The 15,909-nt window shown below is 45.2% G+C and overlaps 1 protein-coding gene across 4 annotated transcripts in view; it reads right to left on the reverse strand.

Annotated features, from left to right (window-relative positions):
* Positions 1-15,229, reverse strand: part of LOC124031410 (glycosyltransferase 8 domain-containing protein 1-like) — a 22,863-nt gene extending 7,634 nt beyond the window's left edge. The window contains exons 1-2 of one of the 4 annotated variants that reach the window (XM_046342617.1): positions 14,869-15,229; positions 7,099-7,145 (exon numbers count right to left, since the gene is read on the reverse strand). In XM_046342617.1, the coding sequence (XP_046198573.1) occupies positions 7,099-7,145; positions 14,869-14,993 (172 nt within the window). In that variant the 5' untranslated portion in view covers positions 14,994-15,229. Of the gene's footprint in view, positions 1-7,098; positions 7,146-7,237; positions 7,453-14,868 lie in introns of those variants that run through there. The other 3 variants (XM_046342620.1, XM_046342619.1, XM_046342618.1) reach the window with 3 other exon arrangements.
* Positions 15,230-15,909: the final 680 nt, after the last annotated feature.

The raw sequence follows: 15,909 nt of genomic DNA on the forward strand, positions 1-15,909 counted from the left end.
AGAACCACTAGTCCTTTTGTGGCAGGGCTGAAATGCAGTGGGAATGTTTTGGGGGGGGATTCAGTTCATTTGCATGGCAAAGAGGGACTTTGTAATTAATTGCAATTCATCTGATAACTCTTCAGACTTTGTGAAAAGAAATGTGTCATTCTCAAAACTTTTGGCCACGACTGTACAAATTCATAGATATTCCTAACCAACTTGCTCTCCAAACACACCTCTGCTGTTTTCAACCAAGCTCTCAGCGATCAAATCAAATCAAATTTTATTTGTCACATACACATGGTTAGCAGATGTTAATGCGAGTGTAGCGAAATGCTTGTGCTTCTAGTTCCGACAATGCAGTGATAACCAACAAGTAATCTAACTAACAATTCCAAAACTACTGTCTTATACACAGTGTAAGGGGATAAGGAATATGTACATAAGGATATATGAATGAGTGATGGTACAGAGCAGCATACAGTAGATGGTATCGAGTACAGTATATACATATGAGATGAGTGTGTAGACAAAGTAAACAAAGTGGCATAGTTAAAGTGGCTAGTGATACATGTATTACATAAGGATGCAGTCGATGATGTAGAGTACAGTATATACATATGCATATGAGATGAATAATGTAGGGTAAGTAACATTATATAAGGTAGCATTGTTTAAAGTGGCTAGTGATATATTTACATCATTTCCCATCAATTCCCATTATTAAAGTGGCTGGAGTTGGGTCAGTGTCAATGACAGTGTGTTGGCAGCAGCCACTCAATGCTAGTGGTGGCTGTTTAACAGTCTGATGGCCTTGAGATAGAAGCTGTTTTTCAGTCTCTCGGTCCCAGCTTTGATGCACCTGTACTGACCTCGCCTTCTGGATGATAGCGGGGTGAACAGGCAGTGGTTCGGGTGGTTGATGTCCTTGATGATCTTTATGGCCTTCCTGTAACATCGGGTGGTGTAGGTGTCCTGGAGGGCAGGTAGTTTGCCACCGGTGATGCGTTGTGCAGTCCTCACTACCCTCTGGAGAGCCTTACGGTTGAGGGCGGAGCAGTTGCCGTACCAGGCGGTGATACAGCCCGCTAGGATGCTCTCGATTGTGCATCTGTAGAAGTTTGTGAGTGCTTTTGGTGACAAGCCGAATTTCTTCAGCCTCCTGAGGTTGAAGAGGCGCTGCTGCGCCTTCTTCACGACGCTGTCAGTGTGAGTGGACCAATTCAGTTTGTCTGTGATGTGTATGACGAGGAACTTAAAACTAGCTACCCTCTCCACTACTGTTCCATCGATGTGGATAGGGGGGTGTTCCCTCTGCTGTTTCCTGAAGTCCACAATCATCTCCTTAGTTTTGTTGACGTTGAGTGTGAGGTTATTTTCATGACACCACACTCCGAGGGCCCTCACCTCCTCGTCGTTGTTGGTAATCAAGCCTACCACTGTTGTGTCTTCCGCAAACTTGATGATTGAGTTGGAGGCGTGCGTGGCCACGCAGTCGTGGGTGAACAGGGAGTACAGGAGAGGGCTCAGAACGCACCCTTGTGGGGCCCCCGTGTTGAGGATCAGCGGGGAGGAGATGTTGTTGCCTACCCTCACCACCTGGGGGCGGCCCGTCAGGAAGTCCAGTACCCAGTTGCACAGGGCGGGTTCGAGACCCAGGGTCTCGAGCTTGATGATGAGCTTGGAGGGTACTATGGTGTTGAATGCCGAGCTGTAGTCGATGAACAGCATTCTCACATAGGTATTCCTCTTGTCCAGCTGGGTTAGGGCAGTGTGCAGTGTGGTTGAGATTGCATCGTCTGTGGACCTATTTGGGCGGTAAGCAAATTGGAGTGGGTCTAGGGTGTCAGGTAGGGTGGAGGTGATATGGTCCTTGACTAGTCTCTCAAAGCATTTCATGATGATGGAAGTGAGTGCTACGGGGCGGTAGTCGTTTAGCTCAGTTACCTTAGCTTTCTTGGGAACAGGAACAATGGTGGCCCTCTTGAAGCATGTGGGAACAGCAGACTGGTATAGGGATTGATTGAATATGTCCGTAAACACACCGGCCAGCTGGTCTGTGCATGCTCGGAGGGCGCGGCTGGGGATGCCGTCTGGGCCTGCAGCCTTGCGAGGGTTAACACGTTTAAATGTATTAAAATGTATTATTCACCTCGGCTGCAGTGAAGGAGAGACCACATGTTTTCGTTGCAGGCCGTGTCAGTGGCACTGTATTGTCCTCAAAGCGGGCAAAAAAGTTATTTAGTCTGCCTGGGAGCAAGACATCCTGGTCCGTGACTGGGCTGGGTTTCTTCTTGTAGTCCGTGATTGACTGTAGACCCTGCCACATGCCTCTTGTGTCTGAGCCATTGAATTGAGATTCCACTTTGTCTCTGTACTGACGCTTAGCTTGTTTAATAGCCTTGCGGAGGGAATAGCTGCATTGTTTATATTCGGACATGTTACCAGACACCTTGCCCTGATTAAAAGCAGTGGTTCGCGCTTTCAGTTTCACGCGAATGCTGCCATCAATCCACGGTTTCTGGTTTGGGAATGTTTTTATCGTTGCTATGGGAACGACATCTTCGACGCACGTTCTAATGAACTCGCACACCGAATCAGCGTATTCGTCAATATTTCCATCTGACGCAATACGAAACATGTCCCAGTCCACGTGATGGAAGCAGTCTTGGAATGTAGAGTCAGCTTGGTCTGACCAGCGTTGGACAGACCTCAGCGTGGGAGCCTCTTGTTTTAGCTTCTGCCTGTAGGCAGGGATCAGCAAAATGGAGTCGGGGTCAGCTTTCCCGAAAGGGGGGCGGGGCAGGGCCTTATATGCATCGCAGAAGTTAGAGTAACAATGATCCAAGGTTTTACCACCCCTGGTTGCGCAATCCATATGCTGATAAAATTTAGGGAGTCTTGTTTTCAGATTAGCTTTGTTAAAATCCCCAGCTACAATGAATGCAGCCTCCGGATAAATGGTTTCCAGTTTGCAAAGAGTTAAATAAAGTTCGTTCAGAGACATCGATGTGTCTGCTTGGGGGGGGGATATATACGGCTGTGATTACAATCGAAGAGAATTCTCTTGGAAGATAATGCGGTCTACATTTGATTGTGAGGAATTCTAAATCAGGTGAACAGAAGGATTTGAGTTCCTGTATGTTTCCTTCATCACACCATGTCCCGTTAGTCATGAGGCATACACCCCCGCCACTCTTCTTACCAGAGAGATGTATGTTTCTGTCGGCGCGATGCGTGGAGAAACCCGTTGGCTGCACCGCCGTGGATAGCGTCTTCCCAGTAAGCCATGTTTCCGTGAAGCAGAGAACGTTGCAGTCTCTGATGTCCCTCTGGAATGCCACCCTTGCTCGGATTTCGTCAACCTTGTTGTCGAGAGACTGGACATTGGCAAGAAGAATGCTGGGAAGTGGTGCGCGATGTGCCCCTTTTCGGAGTCTGACCAGAACACCGCCTCGTTTCCCTCTTTTTCGGAGTCGTTTTTTTGGGTCGCTGCATGCGATCCATTCCGTCACTGTCTCATTGCCTGCATCCGTAATGGGTCTGCGGTCAAACGACCAAATCTCATCACTGTCAAACGCTCCCTAAAAAAACACTTCAGCGAGCAGGCCTTTCTAATCGACCTGGCCCGGGTATCCTGGAAGGATATTGACCTCATCCCGTCAGTAGAGGATGCCTGGCTATTCTTTAAAAAGTGCCTTCCTCACCATCTTAAATAAGCATGCCCCAATCAAAACATTTAGAACCAGGAACAGATATAGCCCTTAGTTCTCTCCAGACCTGACTGCCTTTGACCAGCACAAAAACAAACTGTGGCGTTCTGCATTAGCATCGAATAGCCCCCATGATATGCAACTTTCAGGGAAGATAGGAACCAATACACACAGGCAGTTAGGAAAGCTAAGGCTAGCTTTTTCAAGTAGAAATTTGCATCCTGTAGCACAAACTCCAAAATGTTCTCGGACACTGTAAAGTCCATGGAGAATAAGAGCACCTCCTCCCAGCTGCCCACTGCACTGAGGCTGGGAAACACTGTCACCACCAATAAATCCACTATAATTGAGAATTTCAATAACCATTTTTGTACGGCTGGCCATGCTTTCCACCTAGCTACCCCTTCCCCGGTCAACAGCCCTGCACCCTCCACAGAAACTCACCCAAGCCTCCCCATTTCTCCTTCACCCAAATCCAGATAACTGATGTTCTGAAAGAAATGCAAAATCTGGACCCCCACAAATCAGACGGCCTAGACAATCTGGACCCTCTCTTTCTAAAATTATCTTCCGAAATGGTTGCAACCCCCATTTACTAGCCTGTTCAACCTCTTTCGTATTGTCTGACATTCCCAAATATTGGAAAGCTGCCGCGGTCATCCCCCTCTTCAAAGGGGGAGACACTCTAGACCCAAACTGCTATAGAGCTATATCTATCCTTCCCTGTCATTCTAAGGTCTTCGAAAGCCAAGATAAACAGATCACTGACCATCTCGAATCCCACCGTACCTTCTCTGCTATACAATCTGGTTTCAGAGCTGGTCATGGGTGCACCTCAGCCACGCTCAAGGTCCTAAACGATATCATAACCACCATTGATAAGGGACATTACTGTGCAGCCATATTCATCGACCTGGCCAAGGCCTTCGACTCTGTCAATCAGCACATTCTTATTGGCAGACTCAACAGCCTTGGTTTCTCAAATGAGTGCCTCGCCTGGTTCACCAACTACTTCTCTGATAGAGTTCGGTGTGTCAAATCGGAGGGTCTGTTGTCCGGACCTCTGCGGGGGGTCTCTATGGGGGTGCCACAGGGTTCAATTCTCGGGCCGACTCTTCTCTGTATACATCAATGACGTTGCGCTTGCTGCTGGTGATTCTCTGATCCACCTCTACGCAGACGACACCATTCTTTACACCTCTGGCTCTTCTTTGGACACTGTGTTAACTAACCTCCAGATGAGCTTCAATGCCATACAACTCTCCTTCCGTGGCCTCCAACTGCTCTTAAATGTAAGTAAAACTAAATGCATGCTCTTCAACCGATTGCTGCATGCACCTGCCCAACATCACTACTCTGGACGGTTTTGACTTAGAATATGTGGACAACTACAAATACCTAGGTGTCTGGTTAGACTGTAAACTCTCCTTCCAGACTCACATTAAGCATCTTCAGTCCAAAATTAAATCTAGAATTGACTTCATATTTCGCAACAAAGCATCATTCACTCATGCTGCCGAACATACCCTCGTAAAACTGACCCTCCTACCGATACTCGACTTCGGTGATGTCATTTACAAAATAGCCTCCAACACTCTACTCAACAAATTGGATGCAGTCTATCACAGTGCCATCCGTTTTTTGTCACCAAAGCCCCATATACTACCCACCACTTTGAACTGTATGCTCTCATTGGCTGGCCCTCGCGTCATACTCGTCACCAAACCCAATGGCTCCAGGTCATCTACAAGTCTCTTCTAGGTAAAGCCCTGCCTTATCTCTGCTCACTGGTCACCATAGCCACACCCACCCGTAGCACGCGCTCCAGCAGGTATATCTCACTGGTCAACCCCAAAGCCAATTCTTCCTTTGGCCGCCTTTCCTTCCAGTTCTCTGCTGCCAATGACTGGAACAAACTGCAAAAAAAAATCACTGAAGCTGGAGACTCATATCTCCCTCACTAGCTTTAAGCACCAGCTGTCAGAGCAGCTCACAGATCACTGCACCTGTAAATAGCCCATCCAACTACCTCATCCCCATACTGTATTTATTTATTTAGCTCCTTTGCACCACAGTATCTCTACTTGCACATTTATCTTCTGCACATCTACCATTCCAGTGTTTATTGCTATATTGTAATTACTTCGCCACCATGGCCTATTTATTGCCTTACCTCCCTTATCCTACCTCATTTGCACACTGTATATATATACTTTTTCTACTGTATTATTGACTGTATGTTTGTTTATTCCATGTGTCACTGTGTTGTTGTATGTGTCGACCTGCTTTGCTTTATCTTTGCCAGGTCACAGTTGTAAATGAGAACTTGTTCTCAACTAGCCTTCCTGGTTAATTAAAGTAAAAAATAAATTAGACATTGACTGCCGTATGACAAATAAAAATATTCTTGCTCTTATCCATAATAATCTCATCATGTATACTAGTTTACCCGCACAGCATACCTGCACTGTATCTGAGAGCTGTTGGCTAGAGCGCATGTACCAAGACCAAAGTAGGCACAATTACTATTTAATGCAACAGTTTGTGACAAGTTGAAAATGTGATGACAAGTATTTTATGTATTTTTTTACTCCCCTTTTTTTGCCATATCCAAGCGGTAGTTACAGTCTTGTCTCATCGCTGCAACTCCCTTACGGACTCGAGAGAGGCAGAAGTCCAGAGCTGTGAGTCCTCCGAAAAAAAACCTGCCAACCCGTACAATGCACACTTAACCCGGAAGCCAGCCACACCAATGTGTCGGAGGAAACACCATACACCTGCCGACCATGTCAGCGTGCATGCGCCCGGCCCGCAACACAGGAGTCGCTAGAGCACGATGGGACAAGGACATCCCTGCCGGCAAAACCCTCCCCAAACCCGGAAGACGCTGGGCCAATTTTGCGTCTCCTCACGGGTCTCCCAGTCGCGACACAGCCCGGTATCAAACCAGGATCTGTAGTAACGCAGTGCCTTAAACTGCTGTGCTACTCGAGAGGCCCTCGGTACATGAAAATGTAAGCAAAAAAATACATGTGCATTGCATCATCCCACACTGATTTAATCTGCAACAAGTCAGTTCGGTGGAAACACCATGGTGGTAAAACGTGCATATTCTCTTTTTGCGTTAAAAAAAAAATATTCACATGAAAATGTGTCACCAATTGGAAGGAAACCTTGTCCCTTTTCTAAAAGTGACATTCAAATAAATAACTAAAATAGTGTAAACTGCAGCCACTTATTTCCCTTCATAGTTTGTTTGCCTAAGCATGACCATCATACACACCAAATTTGACCAAACATGGCTTTTTTTCTTCTTCAGTAAATGGACTGTGTGGGGGGGCTAGTTACCCCACATTGTTGCAAATGTATGTATGTAATGTAACAACACTGTAACAACACTGACCTCTCCGTAATGACATCGCGTCGTCATCTGCTGCTCTCCTTGTTAGCCTGCACAGAAAGTAAACGAAGTAATGAAGCGGAATATGTAATAATGATCCATACAGAAAACGAAGTACTTTGATTTATAACGGATAATTTACCGCCGTCTCACAAATAAGCACATGCACAAATGGGATGGATCTGCTATGAATAAACCAAGTCAAATTCGTTTTAAAATAATATATAAACACATGCCTCCTACTCACAGACATAAAAAAAATAAAAATTCACATCAAAAGCCAAAGTGCCAACTCAACATCAACAAGTCTGTCGCCCGCGAATGGTTGTCGCTAGTTAATACAGCCACAAAGTCATAAACCCCGCCCATTTCTACAATTTCTCTTCTTAAAATATTTTAACCCTAACCCAAACCTTAACCACACTGCTAACCGTATGCCTAACCATAACCACACATTAAGACCAAAAGGCTCATTTTAGTTTTATGAATTTTTGTAGGCAATTTTACTTTGTATATGTGATATCTAGTGGAAAACCCCGTTCCATTGAATGGCCGGTAAAGATAGTTGCCTACGTATTTGCCTGTAATTAAATCGCGAAGTCTAACGTAGAATAATGATACATTCCAAAGGAGTTCACTGTCACAACATCAGTTTAACGTTGAATTTGATCAGTTGTTAAGATATTTGTATGTCGTATATGAAGTGGGATTGCTTGATTAACGGACGAGAAGCACAGTGTGAAGCTTCACAAGCATCGCGCTTCAATCAGGGGAGAACGACTCCCCCCCCAGGATACTACAAGCATTGTTCGCAGAAAAGATCATCCTGGTTATAGTGAATGGACAAATGTCGATCTTCGTGGTCAACCTTTGTGTAAATATTTTCATTTTAAACAATCATGGTACCAATAATTGCTTCTAATAAACCAGATGTATGTCTTTGAACCGATCATTTTAAAATCCACACGTTCTGCTCGCTTGAGTTAAAATACCTCTTTAGAGTTTAATATATTTTTAGTGTCTATTTACCACGACAAACCATTGCTGGCACTAAGACCACACTCAACAAGCTGTTAAAGGGCCATAAGCAAATAAGAAAATGCTCCTATTGACCGGTGATTTTAATGCAGGGACTCTAAACCCATTCAATGCATTGAACGGATGTGGGTGGAGCTATGTCTACATATGGGTGCGAATTTAAAAAATAACTGACAAAAGCTCTGATGAAAGCCTTGAGGCCGATACGTCAAGCTTAATAAACAGCAGTTATACTAGCAAATAAGTAAATATATATATATATATATATATATATATAATGCTTAATTAAGAGCAGTGATACTAGCAAGAGTAGTGTAGCTCCACAAGTCATCTTATTTTTCTTATCTAATGCAAGGAAACAGAAATCGTTTTAACTAATTTCTACCAACATGTCACATGTGCAACAAGGAGATAAAACTAAATCCACCCACAGGAATGCCTCACCCTCCATTTGGCAAATCTGACCTCTTTTTTTTAGACCTTTATTTAACTAGGCAAGTCCGTTAAGAACAAATTCTTATTTTCAATGACGGCCTAGGAACAGTGGGTTAACTGCCTGTTCAGGGGCAGAATGACAGATTTGTCAGCTTGGGGATTAGCAACCTTTTGGTTGCTAGTCCACCGCTCTAACCACTAGGCTACCCTGCCGTCCCAACTCTATCCTGATTCCTGCTTACAAGTAAAAACTCAAAAAGGAAGTACTGTAGTACCAGTGACTTGCTAAATAAGGAAGTGGGCCGATGCAATGGTTGCTAAGCCACAGGACTGATTTGCTAGCACAGACTGGAATATGTTTCGCGATTCATCCGATGGCATTGAGGAGTTTACCACATCAGTCACCGGCTTCATTAATTAGTGCATCAATGATGTTGTCCCCACAGAGACCGTACATATCCCAACCAGAAGCCATGGATTACAGGCAACATCCGCACTGAGCTAAAGGCTAGAGCTGACGCTTTTAAGGAGTGGGACACTAATCCGGATGCTTATACAGAACTCCTGCTATGACCTCCGACGGGCCATCAAACAGGCAAAGCATCAATAGAGGACGAAGTTCCAATCCTAACATGCTGGCTCTGACGATCGTCGGATGTGGCAGGACTTGAAAACTCACAGGAGCCTACCAAATGAGCTAAATGCCTTCAGTGCTCACTTCGAGGCAAGCAACACCGAACAATGCATGAGAGCACCAGCTGTTCCGGTTGACTGTGTAATCATGCTGTCCGTAGCCGATATGAGTAAGAATTTAAACAGGTTAAAATTCACAGGGCCAGATGGATACCAGAACGCATACTCAGAGCATGCGCCGACCAGCTGCCAAGTGTCTTCACTGGCATTTTCAACATCTCCCTGACCCAGTCTGTATCCACCATGCTGACCCAATCCACCACGCTGACCCTCAACATGGGCTGCCTCAGGGGTGTGTGATTCGTCCATTCCTGTAATCCCTGTTCACCCATGACAGCGTGGCCACGGATGACTCCAACACCATCATTAAGTCTGTTGACTAAACAGTATGGTGGAAGGACAACAACCTCTCCCTAAATGTCAGCAAGATAAGTAGCTGATCGTGGACTACAATCAACAAAGGGCCGAGCACACCTCAATTCTCATCCCCTCAGGATGCTGAAAAGATTTGGCATGGGCCCACATACCTTAAAACATGTTGACAGGTGCACCATTGAGAGCCTCTTGACTGGCTGCATCAATGCTTGGTATGGCACCTGCTTTACATTCGACCCCAAGGCGCTTCAGAGGTTAGTGCTTACGGCCCAGTATATCACTGGGGCTGAGCTTCCTGACATTCAGGCGGTGTCAGAGGAAGTCCCTAAAAATGGTCAAAGTCTCCAAACACCCAAGTCATAGACTGTTCTCTCTGCTACCTCACGATAAAACAGAAATACCTTATTTAAATAAGTATTCAGACCCTTCGCTATGAGACTCAAAATTGAGTTCAGGTGCATCATGTTTCCATTGATCATCCTTGAGAGTCCACCTGTGGTAAAATCAATTGATTGGACATGATTTGGAAAGGCACACACCGAGGTCTGACAGTTGACAGTGCATGGGGCGGCAGCGTAGCCTAGTGGTTAGAGCGTTGGACTAGTAACCGGAAGGTTGCGAGTTCAAACCCCCGAGCTGACAAGGTACAAGTCTGTCGTTCTGCCCCTGAACAGGCAGTTAACCCACTGTTCCCAGGCCGTCATTGAAAATAAGAATATGTTCTTAACTGACTTGCCAGGTAAAATAAATAAATAAAATGCCAGGGGAAAAAACAAGCCATGAGGCCGAAGGAATTGTCTGTAGAGTTTTGATATAGGATTGGGTCGAGGCACAGATCTGGGGAAGGGTACCAAAACATTTCTGCAGCATTGAAGGTCCCCAAGAACACAGTGGCCTCATGGCGTCATTCCTAAATAGAAGATGTTTGGAACCACTAAGACTCTTCCTAGAGCTGGCCTCAGCCAAACTGAACAATCGGGGGAGAAGTGCCTTGTTCAGGGAGGTGACCAAGAACCCAAATGGTCACTCTGACACAGCTCCAGAGTTCCTCTGTAGAGATAGGAGAACCTTCCAGAAGGACAACCATCTCTGCAGCACTCCACTAATCAGGCCTTTATGCTAGAGTGGCCAGATGGAAGCCACTCCTCAGTAAAAGACACATGACATCCTGCTTGGAGTTTGCCAAAAGGCACCGATAGACTCTCGGACCATGAGAAACAAGATTTTCTGGTCTGATGAAACCAATATTGAACTCCTTTCCCTGAATGACAAGCGTCACGCCTGCAGGAAACTTGGCACCATCCCTACGGGAAGCATGGTGGTGGCAGCATCATGTGGGGATGTTTTTCAGTGGCAGGGACTGCGAGACACTTCAAGATCAAGGGAAAGATGAAAGGAGTAAAGTACAGAGAGATCCTTGATGAAAACCTGCTCCAGAGTGCTCAGGACCTCAGACTGGGGCGAAGGTTCACCTTCCAACAGGACCACGATCCTAAGCACACAGCCAAGACAACGCAGCAGTGGCTTCGGGACAAGTCTCGAAATGTCCTTGCATGGCCCAGCCAGAGCCTGGACTTGAACCCGATCTAATATCTCTGGAGAGACCTGTAATATTCATATGTGTAAACCTACTGAATTGTAATTGGATGCATTTTACCTTCATATCATATTGTGCTATGATTGGTTAATAGCACCCAGGTGGTGAGGTTATCTTCAGTCGATCATGGTATGAGACACGTGTACATGCCAGTTATAGCTAGCTAATAAAGAGCTACATTTAGAAATACCCTGGTGTACTGCATTTTATTATTTTGTACAAAGCGTGCAAATCAAGACATGGTGTCAGAGTAAAAGGACTAAAAGATTGATTTTGCTGGAGTTCCTTCACGTCGAATGGACTGAGAGTCTACAAACCTACCCGATGCATGGTGCAAGTTCAAACAGCATGTGGAGCTAATGTTCACGGATCCTCTGAAGGAAACAGGAGAAGAGGAAAAGTGCAATTACCTGCTCCTCTGGATCGGTGAAAAAGGGAGAGATATTTACAACACATCGACACTTACCGAGGCTGAATCAAAGGTACTGAAAACATACTACGATCATTTTGAAGCACATGTTGTGCCGAAGACCAATAGGAATTTCACTAGGTACAAATTCCATGAGAAAGTACAGGGAGCTAGCGAATCGTTTGAACAGTTTGTGACTGAGCTGCATCTGCTTGTGAAAGACTGTGATTATGCAAACAAGGATGAGATGGTCAGGGACCATATTGTATTTGGAATACACTCACTGCGAGTGAGAGAGAAACTTTTGAATGTTGGGTCTGAGCTAACGCTGGACAAAGCTATCGACATAGCCAGATCTCACGAGCTAGCACAGGTTTAGATTAAAACCATTTCGGGCGGAAGCACGAGCACATCACGTGAACAAGCAGTCCACACAGTCAGGTAGACATCAAAGCACACCTCTAGTGCCCAGAGAGCGTGCTTCAGAACGAAGAGAGACAGAACTCCAAAACAGAGCAACATTGACGCAAAACATGTGGATATTGAGGATACAAAGTGCATGAACAGGGAAATTGCCCAGCTAAAGGCAAACAGTGTACTAAATGTGGAAATGGAATCACTTTGTAAAAGTGTGCAGAGCTTACCGTGAAAAAACAGTACACTCAGTGAGTGAAGATGAAATGTCAATCAAAGAATCAAATGCTGATGAACTGTTTATTGATTCAGTGACAGAAAAATCAAATATCAGAGACAGACCCTTTGCTGACATTGAGATAGGAAAACAAGGCACAGAGCTAAAGTTAAAACTAGACACTGGTGTGCAAGTAAACATGATTCCTCTGAATAAGTACTGCAGCTTGACATCTGAGTGTGAGCTACAGCCCACCACGTGCAGACTGACTGGTTATGATGGTAAACAGCTCCCAGTAAAAGACACATGCACTTTCAAATGCAAATATAAGGGAAGTGACATGATGTTGGACTTTTACACTGTTGACACTCGAGCACCTGCAGTGCTAGGTCTTAAAGCATGTTTAGACATGGACCTCATCAAGCTAGTTTTATCAGTGACAGCACCAGTAGAGACAGAATATATAATGGAGGAGTTTGCTGATGTTTTTACAGGAATAGGATTATTCCCAGGAGAATGTACCATTTACCTTGTCCCAGACGCAACCCCTGTGGTCTACCCACTGAGAAAGATTCCCCTTGCTCTCTGTGCCTGTCTGAAGAAATATTTGGAGAGCATGGAGAAATCTGACATAGTCACCAAGGTTACAGAACCGACAGATTGGGTAAACGTGTTAGTGCTGGTGGAGAAACCACGCACAGGCAAGCTTAGAGTATGTCTTGACCCAAGAGACTTGAACAAGGCTATCAAACCCCCCTTTTACCCTTTAACAAAGCTAAATGGCATCACACACAAGCTATCAGGAGCACGCTACTTCAGTGTCATGAAAGCCAGGGCAGGCTACTGGGCTATCAAGCTCACAGAAGAGTCATCTAAGCTCACAATGTTCAACACACCGTTTTGACGCTACAGGTTTTGTTGCCTGCCTTTTGGGATTGCCAGTCCAAGACAAGTTTCAGTGAAAGATCGACGAAGTGTACGAAGGCCTCGACAGAGTTGTGTCAATTGTGGATGACATCCTTGTGTATGGTCGAACCAAAGAGGAACACGACAGAAACCTCTGTGCGATGCTGCAAAGGTCCCGCGAGAGAGGAATTCGGCTCAACCCCGAGAAGAGCACAGTCGGCGCTACAGAGGTCAGCTACTTCGGACATCTCACAGCGAATGGAATCAAGCCAGATCTACAGAGGATCTCAGCCATAAAAGAAATGGATCCACCAAAGAACCCTGCAGAGCTGGAAACAGTGCTTGACATGGTTAACTACTTAGCCAAGTTCGCAACCTCTCCAATGCTAATGCACCTCTGCGTCAGCTGCTAAAGCAGTCCAGTGAGTTCCTCTGGGACCAGCAACACAACATTGCTTTCCAGAGACTGAAAGAGTTGATCACGAGAAACCAGGACCAGTCCTTGCCTACTATGACCCCAACAAAGAGCTCAGACTCCAAGTGGATGCGTCGAAGTATGGACTAGGTGCAGTTCTACTGCAAGAAGGAAAGCCCATCGGCAATGCTTCCAAATCTCTCACAGACTGTGAAATCAACAACGCTCAAATCGAAAAGGAGCTGTACACCATTCTGTTTGGATGTAAGCGTTTCCATCTTTACATATAGACGACAAGTCATTGTGGAATCTGACCACAAGCCCTGCGAGTCAATCATGAGGAAACCACTAGCCGCAGCCTCTCCAAGGCTACAGATCCTTCAACTACAAAAATAAGACTTCACAATCACTCACCGTCCAGGCAAAGACATCCCTGTCGCAGACACACTCTCCAGGAAGTTTCTTACCTACAAGGACAGCAGCCTCAGACATTCAAGTGCACACTGTGTACAACAACTTACCAGTTAGTGCCACAAAACTGAAGGAGAGCCGAGCAGAAACAGAAAAAGACTCACAACTCACACAGCTGAGGAAAGTCATACAGGATGGATGGACTGAGGAGAGGAGAAAATGCCCTTTGAGTATCTCAGAGTTCTGGAACCATCGTGATGAACTATCACATATCAACTGAATAATTTTCAAAGGAGAGAAAATCATAAATTCTGCCAGTTTCAGAGAAGAGATTTTGACAAAGATCCATGCTGGACACATGGGCATGGAAAAGTGCAAACAGAGAGCACTGGATGTTTTATTTTGGCCTAGAATGTGCAAACAAAGGACATTGCTGGTAAAATCTCGCCTGTCTTGAACGACACCCCTCAAACACCAGAGCTAATGTTACCTTACTTTAACCCAGACAGATCCCTGGCAGGTCATGGCAACCGATCTGTTCACCCAGAACAACGAGGATTACAACGTAACAGTGGACTACTACAGCAGATAATTCAAACTCGACAAGCTTCACAGCAACACATGTGTAGCTGTGATACACAAGCTGAAAGCAAACTTTGCCAGGAATGGCATTGTAGAGACTTTAATATCTGACAATGGCCCCTCTTACAAATCAAATGAGTTTGAATCGTTCACAAAAGCATGGGAGTTCACACGTCACCACAAGCCCACATTACCCTGAATGTAATGGCTTTGCTGAAAAATCTGTGCAGATTGCCAAATCACTCATGGACAAAGCAAAAGCAGACAAGAGAGACCCCTACCTCAGTCTCCTTGAATACCACAACACTCCAGTTGACAACTTCAAATCACCAGCCCAGCTGTTGATGAGCCGCGGTCTTCGCTCAATCCTTCCCAGCACCAACCAGCAACTGCAACCTGAGGTCATCAGCTACAAGGAAATGCATGAAAAACGTGCACATAGACATCAACAACAAAAGCGATACTACGACAGGTCAGCCAGACCACTGCCACCACTGAACGACGGAGAGTCAGTTACAATCCAGGAGCATGGCCTCTGGAAGCCAGCAGTCGTCATCCAGCCAGCTGACACTGAATGTTCATATCGCGTCTGCACTGCAGAAGGAGCAGTGTACCGCCACAATCGTCGTCACCTACTGAACACAAAAGAACAATACACTGACGAGATTAACTGTTCCCCTGAAAGAGAATGTGATGGACTAAAACACACACACACAGCACAACATACACCATACTTACCTGCAACACCACAAGAACTGTTGACTGACACAGAAGCATGCTCAGCATCATATCACACAAGGTCAGGAAGAGAGGTCAAGCCCAGAGCTGTCCTAGACCTGTGAAATGTCAAAGGGTGTAGGCAGATCACTGCCCTAAAATAGTTCCAGACTGTAAACTTGTTATTGAAAGGGTGACATGAAGTTCTTTGGTATTGTATTTGTTTGAAATGTTAAGATGTCATTGCTAAAGTGAAAGTTGAGTTTCTGAGAAACCTTTGTTCTAAAAGTAACAGTATGCTGAATCCTTGTTTCATAGTCTGTTATGTTGATTCAGTTGGTACAGTATAAATGGTTACTTACCCTGAGAGCATGTATTCAATTGTACAAAGCGTGCAAAACAAGACAATAGCTGTGCAGCAACGCTCCCCATCCAACCTGAAAGAGCTTGAGATGATCTGGAGCGAAGAATGGAAGAAACTCCCCAAATACAGGTGATCTAAGCTTGTAGCATCATACCCAAGAAGACTCGAGGCTGTAATCGCTGCCAAAGATGTTTTAACAAAGTACTGAGTAAAGGGTCTGAATTCTTATGTAAATGTGATA

Source organism: Oncorhynchus gorbuscha, linkage group LG03, assembly GCF_021184085.1.
Source record: "Oncorhynchus gorbuscha isolate QuinsamMale2020 ecotype Even-year linkage group LG03, OgorEven_v1.0, whole genome shotgun sequence".
In the NCBI taxonomy this organism is placed as follows: Eukaryota; Metazoa; Chordata; class Actinopteri; order Salmoniformes; family Salmonidae; genus Oncorhynchus; species Oncorhynchus gorbuscha.